This window comes from Maniola hyperantus, chromosome 3 (genome assembly GCF_902806685.2).
Source record: "Maniola hyperantus chromosome 3, iAphHyp1.2, whole genome shotgun sequence".
Lineage (NCBI taxonomy): Eukaryota > Metazoa > Arthropoda > Insecta > Lepidoptera > Nymphalidae > Maniola > Maniola hyperantus.
The window spans coordinates 3,245,784-3,259,202 of NC_048538.1; the positions used below are offsets into that span (position 1 = coordinate 3,245,784).

At 36.2% G+C, this 13,419-nt stretch overlaps 1 protein-coding gene across 9 annotated transcripts in view; it reads right to left on the bottom strand.

Annotated features, from left to right (window-relative positions):
- Hecw (Hecw ubiquitin protein ligase) overlaps window positions 1-13,419 on the bottom strand; it is a 141,063-nt gene that overhangs the window by 29,146 nt on the left and 98,498 nt on the right. The window contains exon 1 of one of the 9 annotated variants that reach the window (XM_034984807.2): window positions 10,926-11,414. The exons of the other annotated variants lie outside the window; for them this stretch is intronic. Coding sequence (XP_034840698.1) covers window positions 10,926-10,966 — 41 coding nt within the window. The 5' untranslated portion in view covers window positions 10,967-11,414. Of the gene's footprint in view, window positions 1-10,925; window positions 11,415-13,419 lie in introns of those variants that run through there. 9 annotated transcript variants of the gene reach the window in all.

Sequence of the window (13,419 nt, forward strand, 5' to 3'; positions counted from 1 at the left end):
GCATATAGACACATTCGCCATCAAACGGGATCCTGCAAAAAACTGGACGCCGTGTGAAAGGGCTGTTACTGTGTAAGCTATGACATTATTTTTAATTTAGTTTTAGTTTCATGTACAACTATGTGATATCAGCGAGTTCGGCCACTTGGATTTAAGTTTCTAAAAATCCCGTACGAACTCTGATTTTTCGGAACGCTTTATTCGCTTACGCTCGTCCCCGAGATGCGAGCTGCAATGCATCAAAGAGCAAAATCGGTTAAACGGATGGGCCGTGAAAATTTAACAGAAAGGCATCAGACATTCGCGTTTGTAATAATATTATTAATCTGGAATTATTATGGATAAGTGGATGGATAAGTAGACATGTAAATACAACCAATGCATAGGAACTAGCTAAATTAACTATAGGAACTTCAAATGAAGATAGAAAGTAGGTGAAAGTAAATCAAGAATAATTATTTTTGGACGTATGGGTAAAAATAAGAAATAAAATTTCGATAAAGGTCTGACACTTTTTTTAGGTCAGCTTAATTCTGAATCACTTTTTCATCATTCAAAACAATTTTTTACACAAGAAAGTCAAATTTGCGTCCGTTATCAATGAGGCAAGCCTTTTTAATAAAGTTCAGTGTCCGATTGGTAAGACACTCCCGCACTATTCATACTTGGTGACTAACGTTGGAGCAACCTCTATACTTACTGATAGCTTCAAGGTTTTAAGTACATAATTACGTTTACTACACACTCTTACGCAGTCGCATTAGGATTCGAAAATCGAGTAAGTTTATATAGACCCATTCTCATTATTTAGAGTTTAGACGATTGTCTGATCAAAAAACAATCTTTCTAGTTTTTACAGGCAAAAATGGTTTATGAACACGTTTCATTACTGCACAGTATTTCAAATGAAATTATTATTTTTGATCCGAACTAGAGTTTTGAAGGGGCTTTTGTTTTAGAAATATTGATTTTTAAAATAAACCGTATGAATAAATAAATTTCAATAATTTAATACTGAAGTTAAAGCACAGTTACAGAAACAAAAAAAGTATTTTTCAGCGGGTCGAAAAAATGTCGGATAATTCTCTCATTATGAAGCTTCTTACACAGTTTTTGGGAATAAATTTCCGAATAAGAAATAGTGACCGTCAAAGTTTTTAGCCACTAGACTAGCATTGCTACGGAACCCTACCTTATTCTATTTCTGATACGCATTTGACCAGTTTTTAAATAATGAATTATCCGGTCAGTATTAATTAAAAACAACAAAAAGTCAAGTTTATAAATATGTACTGGTATAGGTACTCGATTATTTACATTTCTTGCTAGATTTAATCAAAATTCCAAAAATGGACACTAATTAAAATCCAAAATGTACCGTGACATACACTTTGATTAAAAAGTGTTTAAAAACACAATTACTCATTGAAAACAGTAGGTAATTAAAGAGATACATCATTTAAACGGATATGACGGAGACAGTTAGTGGCGACTTGGCAACTAAAGCCTGTTTTTCACCGCAACCATATAGTAGGGGAGCCCAAGAAGCTAAATAGGGATTTACTCGAGCGTCGCGTCGTGGGGACCCATTGGATTGTGAAGATTAGGTGCTAAAAAGAAAAAAAGGTTATATGATGTAACCCCTTTCACTGGTGGGGAGAGCGCATACAGGTTTTCAAAAATGTAAAAAAATATATATTCACAAAGAAATACTCGACCGCTTTACATATTAATAGTATCTATATAATGCGCCCCACATATTTTTTTTTCGCAAAAATATTTATCTGCCAGTTTGCATGGTGGGGTTGGTTGTACGAAGGTGTAGAAGAGGGCGCTCCATCTTAGGCTGAATTATCACTTCCCACCAGGTCTAATTGCAGCCAAGCGCGAGTCTATAAATTAAAAAAAAAAAGAAAAAGAAAATAGACCCAAAAATATTTATCGAGCGCGTCAGATATTAAGAAGGGATGTTAAGTGAATCCTCAAAAAGCTCCTATTCAAAAAACTGACGATTTGGACGCAACGAAAACTCATGACCGAGTTTTGAAACTTTGTGACTCTCCTATTTCCGTATGTCACGCTCAAATTGTCAGATCAATGAAATGCACACTTTTCTGCATTTAATTAACTTACCTTGTCTTAATCCGACGCGCTCGAGTAAATCCCAAAATCCCCTCTTGGGCTCCCCTACCAATATTACCTACTCGCTACCACTCGCGGGAATCTGGTGGCAGCGGGAATCTGGTGGCACTAGATTGAATGTCAAGTCGCATCAAGTACTGTCTAAGTTAGGGATGTCAATTACTCTTTTTCAATAAAAAAAAATGGCTCCACTATAGAAAGGGTACCCACTAATTTGATGTAGCGGTAATACTCACTGTAAAGAGGTTTATTTGCACTTTACATATTTGTAATTTCAAGTTTCGGAGACACGTATTTATAGATTTATACAATTTTAAAATGATTAACATATACAATAGTTTGAATTTTTCATGTTCCGGCAAATACTCCTGATGAAGCCTTATAGAAACTCAATCCGATTTTCTTGCTTATATGATTAACTTTTGTAGGCAGAACACCACAATTCATCATATTATCATCCTTCCAACCGATAGACGTCCACACTCCAGAGTTGAACATAGATTTCGATCTCGAATTATGAGCGCGATTAGCAATTTGTGGGACTTATAGTACTGATACGCAAGAAGATTTTCCCGAGTGGCATCCCTAGGGTAGCTGCCGCAACAATCCCGTCAGCCTTGGGACATCTGGACCAGTCGGCCCCCGACAATGTCATTACGGACCAGCAATCCCTTTTTATTAGATCCTTTTAATTGTATACCGCACTAAGTTGCTGCTTTTTGCTTCATACCTAGTAAATAATAATGGCAATTCTTTTAAAATTACCGTAATGCTACATTATTAATAAACTCGCGACTTGTCTGTTGGAATTTAAATGATTTAAGCGCTATCTTGGATGTGCCTTCATAGCGAATTTATGATAAAGCCTATGACCTCACCTAAGATTTCAACTATTCTTAGTCTAATGCCAAATAAATGAATCTCAGAACACCTCTATCTATAGAATCAATATTTTCGAAGGAAAGTACGTAAAGTACCCACTTTCTATACAGTTTGAGGAAATTGATAAGAATTCGTAACCAGCTACGAAATAAGATTTATACTGTACCAACTTTTTAACTATTTCTTAATGAAGATAATGTGTTTGAAATGCAATGCGATGTGAAGAATTACTTTTATATCCAACAATTTTTTTACTAAAATTGAACCATTAAAAGCTTTCGTAACATCACGAAACTTTTTGTACGGAGCAAAGAAAAAAACGCACCTCGAAATAATTATGATACACCGAAACGTATGTACCGTGAAACACTCGCCCATAAAACACAATGAGCATAGGAAACAACAGTTCTTCACACACGGTTTAATCCGTAACATGATGTTTGCCCAATGATGGAGGATGGTAAAGAATAAAACAAAAAAGAATACTATGAACCTTGGTGCTCAAGGAATAAAGAATAATTTGGTTTATCGATTAAAGGATACTTTGTTTATCGATATTAGATCACTTTGATCTTATAGTCTGAGAGAGTTGATAGATTTTAGAAGCATCGAAATTTTGAATGACTACTTAGATACAGTTGGTTTTAGGCAAAGTTGATGCTGTACAGGTGGCTTTCCTGATAGAAGGAGATCATTTACCGCAAGATGTTACCTAGAGAAGGAGGCGAAAGAGAGGAGGAGTTGATATCCTCAGTCAGTACTAATGAGGGGGAGGGAGAAAATATTAGCGCCTGACACCAATACGTTAATTGATATTAATGATAGAACTTTTAGTAGAGAGCCTTGTCTAAATGATGAATATCAAATCCTCCCGCTTTGAAAATTCACACAATATTTATGCCGTAAGGGTATTCCAGTTAATTACATATCTTAAAGATATATGTATCAGAAAGAAGGAAGCAAAGCGCTTCGTAAGCATAATAATATATTTGTGGAATGTAGAGAACCTTCGTGGCGTCTTGTGGTCCAATGGTAAAATATTGGCTTGGAATTACTAAAGAAAGAAGTAGCAACTGGAGAAGACTTTATACGCTTGGTCAAGGAAGGTTCGATGGGGGTCAAAGTTTAATACGACTCCTAAACTATTCGAAAATGCCCGTTCCCATATCAAACGAGTAGATTACCATTACACTTTACGAGGTTTAGATTGGACCGCGACTAACGATATGGGGGCACGGAAAGGCACAAGTATCGTACTATTTACGATAGGTATTTAAACCTCCATTCGTATGAGCCCCTGCAAACACATCGAATTTGGACGTATGTTTTTTCGTCCTAGTAATTTCCCAGGTATAAAAATGTGAGCCCCCGCAAACACATCGAATTTGGACGTCCCAGCGTCCTTCGAAGGGTTTCTTTAGTAAATTCCTATTTTTAATGAGTTCTGTTTATTCTGGAATACCGTATACGATGGTTACATATAATCTGTTAATAGTGGTTTAGAGATAGACGTATAATTTCAGCAACTTTTCTTCACTACAACTGCATTTCGCAGGTCGCAGAACCTTAGCAAAATTTCCACCTACATTTCGCTAAAGCGGAATTCCGCACGTGTCATTTCGCACATTGAATTTTTGTTAAAGGCTCCAGCTATAATATAGCTCCTGAATAAAATATTGGAAACAATGATATAATAATGACCGTAAAACTTCAGTATGGGTGATAAAATAAAAAAGATCAGGGGTTGTAAATCACACCTTCATAAGCAGTTGTGGTTTGTTTAGTCGTTAATGGGGTGTATTTAAGGAGTAATTATTATGTTGTGATTAAGGATAAGTTTCGTCGCTTTATAAGAGAAGTGACCAAGTGTTTACATATCAATAGAAAAATTACAGGTCATTAAGTGTAGCTCGTATATAACTCAGAATATGGATCACTTTATTTATTATTTGTTTTGATGTCAGAGCTTGTGCCTAAATATTTACCTAATTAGCTTATATCGGAAGCTTCTAAGAAATCGAACTCTGGACCCTGGGACTCCTTAACTCCAGGGCCTGGGTCAAGGGGTCATTAAAATTTATTAAACTACATTTTGTACATAGCAGGTCCTAAGTGATTTCTCTTTTTTACTCCATTTGTATCTTACGAGTTAACACCGTGCGGTTAAAATAAGATTACCGTTAAAGTTTTTGAGCACCAAAAAAGCTTATTTTGACGAAATTCGTAGCGGAATTCAGAGTTAACTTGCATCCTGGGGAAGAAAATAGGCTTTGGGTCTCGGAAAATTAAAGAGCTCGAACGGGTTTTTAAAAACCTAAATCGGACGAATTTGCGAGGCGGGAATCATCTATTTGGTACAGAGGTAGCGGGCATCCTGATGATGAGATAAACATAAGTCTATGTTCATCTCAAGGATGCCGACTTTTATCCCGAAAAATTAAAGTTCCCTGGGATTAAAAAAAATCTAAATCCAGGACGAAGCAAGCCATCATCTAGTTTCCGATAATATTCGGTTGACCTAAATATCGGTATTCGTGTAGGTCAACTTATAGATAGCTACTTAACAAAGTGTGCTATGTTATCAGGATGTTATCGCGGTTTGACAACATATTTTTAGGGAACGGTCGCTAATGTGACCTTTCTTTCCTTTCACGAAGATAAGGGGGTTTTTAATAGACAAACGACAATTCCTCATATTTGTAGTAAGCATTATTATCTTTACAAAAGGATGAGGCATATTGAAAATTACTTCACCGCATTATTGTTTTTAAATGGTTATGTAGGTAATTAAGCGTTTAAAAAGCTACCCAAGGCATTTAAAAGTTGTTAGATCGTTGTTGCTTACTACTGCCTACTTTGTTAGTTTTAGTAAAAGAAGGAGCCTTTAACGTTTTCCTCCAGTCTGTCTGTATGCCTGTGCGTCATAGCCATTAAACTATATGAACTGTACAGTTTAAGAACACAGAGAAAACTATTACCACTATACAGCAGAGGCAGATCAGTATTTTCAAGTAAATGGTGGAATTTGGTTTAGGCCATCATAAGTCGCGGATATCATCCAACTTCATCATCATCCGCCGGCTCACTACAGAGCAGGAATCTCCTCTCAGAGTGAGAAGGGTTTTGGCTATAGTCTACCACACTGACCTTGTGCTTATTGGTAGACCTCACGATGTTTTTCTTCACCGTTAAAGCAAGTGATATTTAATTACTTAACACGCACATAACTCCGAAAAGTTAGAGGTGCGTGCCCGGGATCGAGCCCCCGACCTCCGATTAGAAGGCGGACGTTCTTCTTCATCCAACTTAAATAATAATAATAAAGGTCCCAATCGTAGAAAATTCTGCCAGATTTATTACCTTAGGGTACGTTAGTACTATTATATATTCTGTGCTTAGGGTCTGTTTCACTGACGGAAGGTCGCTCCTTTGATATATTTCTATGTTCTAGCTTATATTCGTGAAGTGACGCAATCAAAATCATTGGCCCCGCTCTAAATTGCATAGCGCAAGATTTATTTGTGAATTAGTAGGTATCAAGATCGTGAACCCGCAGTTACGATGAATGTTCCGAGTTCTGGCCGCGAATTAAATACTAAATCGGCCTGTATTGCAAAACTAACCCTAAGGTAAGGAACCCTAAAAACAAGGCATTCGTCTGCTATTTGACGAAATATTTTGGCAACCTCCCTCGCGCAGTGGTGAGCGCTGTGGTCTTATTAATGGGAGGTCCCGGGTTCGATTATCGGCAGGGGTTTGGAACTTAATAATTTCTAAATCTCTAGTCTGGTCTGGTGGGAAGCTTCGGCCGTGGCTAGTTACCACGCTACCGGCAAAGTCGTACCACCAAGCGATTTAGCATCCCGGTATGATGCCGTGTAGGATAGAAACCAAACGCGTATGGGTTTGATAAAAAACTGCCGTACTCATTCAAGGTTAGCCCGCATCCATCAGACTACTTAACTTACCAACAGCTGAGATATGATTGATTACTATGGATACAGATTTGCTCTACTCAAATAAAATTGTAAAGAACGCTTCATAGCTTTATTAAAGTAAAGTAGGTATACATATATAATCTTCGTATGAAAATGTTAAGAATGGCAGCTCTATCTTCTACCTAAATAATATCTTTGGTAACAATGTTATAAATGTTGTTTGTACCAAGGCTCAGTTATCAATTTGGCTTAAATTGCATTTTAATATTTGCCTTATAGTTTGTTAACACACAATAGTTATTTTCATTGTTGTAACTAATAATTTGAAATTTTCCTTCCCGTTCCGTTCTATTATTATTATTAAAAACTAGCTGACCCGCGGGCAACTTCGGCCGTGGCTAGTTACCTGCATCCGACCGGCAAAGATGTGTCGCCAAGCGATGTAGTATTTTAGTAGGTACAATGACGCGAAATAAAACAAGATATTTTATCGACAACTGGCTTTGATATAATTTATAGCCTATAGACCTCGGGGATAACGTAGTAATCAGTGAAAGAATTTTCCGAATCGGATTTTAGTTCCACAGATTACATACTACATCTAAATCTACTAAATCTTTATCCAAACTTACATTATTTTTCTAATATTAGTGATGTCAATTTTCTTTAATTTTCGTATTTCATAAAAAAACTAGATTCCGTGGCCACAACTCAGAAATTCTCGTTTTCCAAAATCACGTAACAATTATGGTTTATAAGATCATGTATCATAGCGGATGTGTATAATCACATAATAAGGGTTGGTGTAGAGGCCGATCATATAATTATCTACACATATCTAGCTGCAGAACTATGGAATAAAAATAATTTGTAGGTATCTAGGCAGAGAAAAGTGTGGTTTATTATGTAACGATAAGTATATGCTTTGCAGGAAGATTAAAGACGTATAAAAAACCGCAGACAAAGCATTCGAGTCTACCTTTAAAGTACCATGCAATTTTTATAAGTCAATTTAGACATCGACATCAATTAAGATCAATGCAATTATTTTATACTAGCTGATGTCCGCGACTTCGTCCGCATAGATTTGGGTTTTTAAAACTCCCGTGGGAACCCTTTGATTTTCCGGGATTAAAATAGTCTCTCTTACTATCCGTCTTTTGAACTATCTCTATGCCAAAAAATCAAGTCGTTTGGTTGCTTAGTTAGGGTGTGAAGGAAGGACAAACAAACAAACACACTTTTGCATTTATAACATTAGTATAGAAATATCTATAGATTATTTCCCATAGGTTTACAAATGCTTATACGCGCTGTCTTATTGTTTAGCTCTGTCACAACGTCAGAAAGCTGATGTCGTTAGAAAAGGCTAGCGGCTTGTGCAAACTTCAATTCCTTACCAAAAAACCAACTGGTTTGGTGTAACATTGAAACCGCGAGTGATTTTGGAAAGCCATGAAAGATAAAGCCGTCATTAATAAAAATAACAATGTGCCATTTAAATACTACGAAATTAATTTAAATTATGTCCAGCTTTATAATAATGAAGGTTTAAATATTTGCATACAGCGAAATAAAATAATTAGGTAAACCTTCAAGCCTTACTGTACAAAAGCGAAAACAAAGGAAACTGTGCGAATTAGGCGCTAGTTCGTTAATTAGCATAAAAACAATGCAAGCGCGACTCATATAAATAAATTAAGCTAAGTATTTCGTAAGTTTTTCATTATATAACATGTATTTAGATAACATTGATACACAAACCAAAGCCACCAAAGATACACAACTCTTGAATAATATACAAAAAGTTCTATGTATAAGTCAATGGACTGATTCTTAGAGCTTTACTCGTAGGCTATATAGATCGTAATTTTATTAGAATAAGTAACTACTGCTGAAAAGCTAAAGCTTAATGAAATTAGCTGCAGTACGTTAATAACAATAATGTTTAGTTTTAGCATTTTGTGGAAATTTGCCTGCCTGGCAACCAACAACAAAGGGACCTTTGATATTTTTTTTCTTGTTAGTACATATCCTTGTTAATAATAAACAGTTATAAAACAAGAAAAATCTTCAAGCATTTTAAAATTACAACCCAAAAACCGTACAAGCCCTCGACTTTCAAATTTATTTCTTTGAATAACTCGCAAACCCGCCGCAAAAATCACTATGCACTTATCCTGCGGATTATTTCAAAAACATCTACGTATCGTCAGCTATCCATTGATACACAAAAATTTATCCCAACAATTCAAACAAAAATGTTACATACTGCCGTAATTTAATCTTTCCATTTAAAAGTTGAAGCATATCTACGGCGTTTTATATCAATGGTTTAGAGTGAGAAAGGAGTGAGATGATGATCGTCGGTAGGGCCATTAGGTTAGCAGAGCGAAAGCGCATCTACGTGCGGCCGTGCGAACGGCGGCGCTTGCGCAACCACCACCGGATAATAGCCCTTTATTACACCTTATGTCTGTCTATGATATATTATATGACTATCTGACCCACCCCGGCTTCGCTCGGGAGAAATTTCTAAAAATCTTTCCTTAGAGAGAGAGTCTAAGGTTAAAATCTATAGAGCAAACTTTGACTTTGCTCAGACTTTGTTTCAGTTAAAAGGAGACCGATTTATGCCAGCGGAATAACGCAGTCTCGTTTTAACAGTGACAAAGTACTTTGCATGCTCTATAGATTTCAGCATAATATTAAGTTATAGAGAAAACCTCCACACAGTTTCTCAAGTTTTGAGCTGTATGTTGATATGTTAGTCAGTCAGTTTATCCTTTTATAGGTACAGATAAATATACATCCGTAGGTAATATGAAATTTTATGTGAGGAAATATTGTTGCAATGCAAAAAAAAATTGCTGTTCAAGATTGAAATTGTTATATTTTTTGAATACTTAACTTATTATTATGATGCTTGTTCCTAGCTTTTTGCACACGACTTCGTTCTCATGAATTTCCAAACAAGCTAGAGAGATCGGTTCTAAGGGAGCCTTTTTTAATTTTATAATAATTACGGAGAAATTTTATCCCGTTCCTATCTCGTGATCCGCATTTAAAACAATAAATAGACAAACTATTACACAGTTACTATTAATTACATGTATGTACCTTATCGTATTAAACAGTATATTTGGTGGTATTACTAGAGATGAAATATTCATATACCTTGTAGTATGTAGAACTTAGTCTTATAAAAACTTCTAATTAAGTATATTTACATTCTTTTGAATTCATATTTTTTTATTCGCAATAGACAAGTTGCGTCGTTTTCATCAATAAAATATAAATTGTTGCACAAGTACAGTAATAAAAGTTTATATTTTCCATAAATATAAATCATTATAGTAATAAAATCAAAACTACATATAATTTACGAGTATTTACTTATCTAACAACCATTTGTCTTCCTAAGCTATAAGCTGAATCCTAGCTCCATGTGACTTCCAATGCCCTTAGTCTATTTATTAAGTCTATTTGAAATTATTTAAGCACAAGTATGAAAGGAACTATAAAGCCAAAACTATCATCATCATCACCATCATCATCATCATCATCATCATCATCATCAACAACAACAACAACAACCACATTATGGGCCCATTACTAAGCACGGACCTCGTATGAGAATGAGAAGGGTTTAGGTCGTAGTCTACCACGCTGGCCCAGTGCGGACTGGCAGCCTTTACACACCTTTGAAAACATTATCAAGAATTCTCAGGCAAGCCAGTTTCCTCACACAATGTTTTGATTTACAATATTACAGCAGTGATATTTAATTGCTTAAAACGCACATAACTACAAAAAGTTAGAATTGCGTGCCCGGGATCGAACCCCCGACCTCCCGAAAAGAAGGATGTTCCTAATCACTACGAAACGCTGAAGTTTATACCCATACCAAAATCACCCAACGTGCTTACACTCTAAAGAAGGTTTCACTAAAAATGTACTCACAGACTGAATACGACGCCGAACGTCTTGGAGATGACTCCCATGGTCTTCTTCCAGCCCTTGATGAACTGGCGCCGGCGAGCCCCCCGGGGCAACGCCGGCGCACCGAGTTCCGAGTACGAGCTAATTTTGATGACTTTCCTCCACCCCGGTTGGACCAATCCTTCATCACCTTTTCAGGTACACCACACTAACATTATCCAAGAACAACCGTTAACTTTAAACTTTATTCACCGGTTCAAAAGATCTACCTGCTTTTGGGATTTTAGGACGTCCATTACAATAAGGTTTACTGAATACACGTTTACTAAATTTCTATCGTATTATTATACAATACAATTGTCCCTGTTTTAGTTCGAAAGCGCATAAAGCGGGCGCATTGACACGGAACGTAATTAAATACGATGTGCGTATAAAATCAAGGGAGGTCGTTTATGGTTAGCCGTAGACACGTGCGTTCGTCAGCGTGGTGCGTACGTAACTGACGTTAGGACGTAGATTTTATTCTGCCGTCTACGGAACTTGGAAAGCGGGGCGCTACGCTTGCTACAGGGGTAGTAATTTGTAAGCTCGGCGTGATCATTATCGTACAGCACTATGTTTGACTGCGTTGGCAAAGTTCGACGCACATTGGAAACTTTTCGTTGTTCACTTCACTCATCTATAGCTCGCGACAGGTCGAGATGGGAATCGGGGTATGAAGCGGGGGGACACTGTTTAAGTGTCCCCCCGCTTCATCTCTTTTTTTTAAACTTAAAAAAAAATTAACGTACGTCCGAGTATAGTCCGTACAAAATGACTCCTCACGCGCCATTTTTACTCTATGGGTCAACTGTCATGTCAAAGTAGAGGTTCACCTTTAAAATAACGACTAAAATCGCACTTTTGACATGAAATTTGACGCATAAAGTTAAAATGGCGCGCGAGGAGTTAAATTGTACGCGTTATATGTTAAAAATCACAAAAAAATCTGTAAGTGTAAATTAAGAAACTAAAAATATTTGAAAGTTTCTCCAAAAATAACTAAACTAAAAATGACATTTTCACATGTCACCTGTACAAAATATGTGTCCGTCAAAAAATTCTGCCCACACACTCTCCTATTGTTATTTTTTAATAAATAAAAATTGCAACTTTAAAGCTTTTGAGTGGTAAATATTATGTATTCAGATTCCTTGGGGACTGAGCCTTTCTGTATGAGCACGCGATCTAAGGTACAAAGCCTTCTTTCAGTCTTTACTTTGAATGCCTGTGGGCGCACGTCGCGTGTTGTGCTACTAAATTGTTAATTTATATCGCATGTCAACGCTCCCCAATATGCCTTTGAAACAAGGTTATTTTAATCTATGTATTGAAGTCCAACTTACGAAGTAGTGAAGTACGTAAGGATTATAATCACCAGTCACCAACTCACCATATTATATCGGACGGAATTTAAGTCTGCGAAACCTGTACTTTAACCCAGAGGGACGAACTGAGGATAGCTGTGCTCGAAAGGACAGCACTCAGAACTGTATCTGCTACATAATTAGCTAAATGATAATAAAAATACTCCTTATAGTATAGTAATAGCTGTAAGTTACGGTTTGTATCTTAACGAAAAGGCGGCACTGCAAAGTATTTTGAAATTTTTATTTGGTTAGAAAAAGTAATTGAGGTAGGTACATTTAGTATATAATTATAACATCTTCAGAATATATTAATGAAAATTAAATAATTGTGCTGGGATGAATTGCAAAAATGTTTGCTACCAAGTCAATGGAAAAATTAACAAACGATAGTGGATATTTCTACCACTAAATGCAGTTTAGAACATGTCTTATTACGGTAACTGGTAAATAAAAAATTGGCCAAGTGCGAGTCAGAGTCGCGCACTATAAGTTCCGTACTTTGAAATGATAAGTGTAATTATTATGTTGTCAAAGTCAAAGTCAAAGTCAAATGATTTATTCAAAATAGGTAATAAATTACTCTTATTGATGGTCTGGTATGGGATTTGTAAGATATAGTTTTTAATTACGTTTTTAATTGTTTTTAATTACGTCAAAATATGCGACATAAACGGCTGTATCTTTTGATTGCGATGACTTAGAAGTTTGATTTGTTTTACAGCTCCAAGGGATTGTAGATTTTAGTTGAGTATTTCATATTAATTTCAACATGATACCTTCACGCTTTCCTGAGGAAGACAGACAGATAGGCAGACAACGAAGTGATCCTTATAGGTTCCTTATTTCTTTTTGAGGTATGGAACCCTAAAAAACGAGCTATCTAGAAAGGCTATAATGATTATAATGCGTAATAAGTCAACGGTACACAATGACCCCTAGCTCGCATAACTATTTCAATGCTACGTCACTTTACCTTAGATGGCTTCTGACGCTGTAGACATATGCCTACCTAAGGTCTGCACTAATTATTTATTATTAAATAACTGCATATATATGTACTGGAAAAAATACACATCTTCTCTACATAATATCATATTGTAATAGTC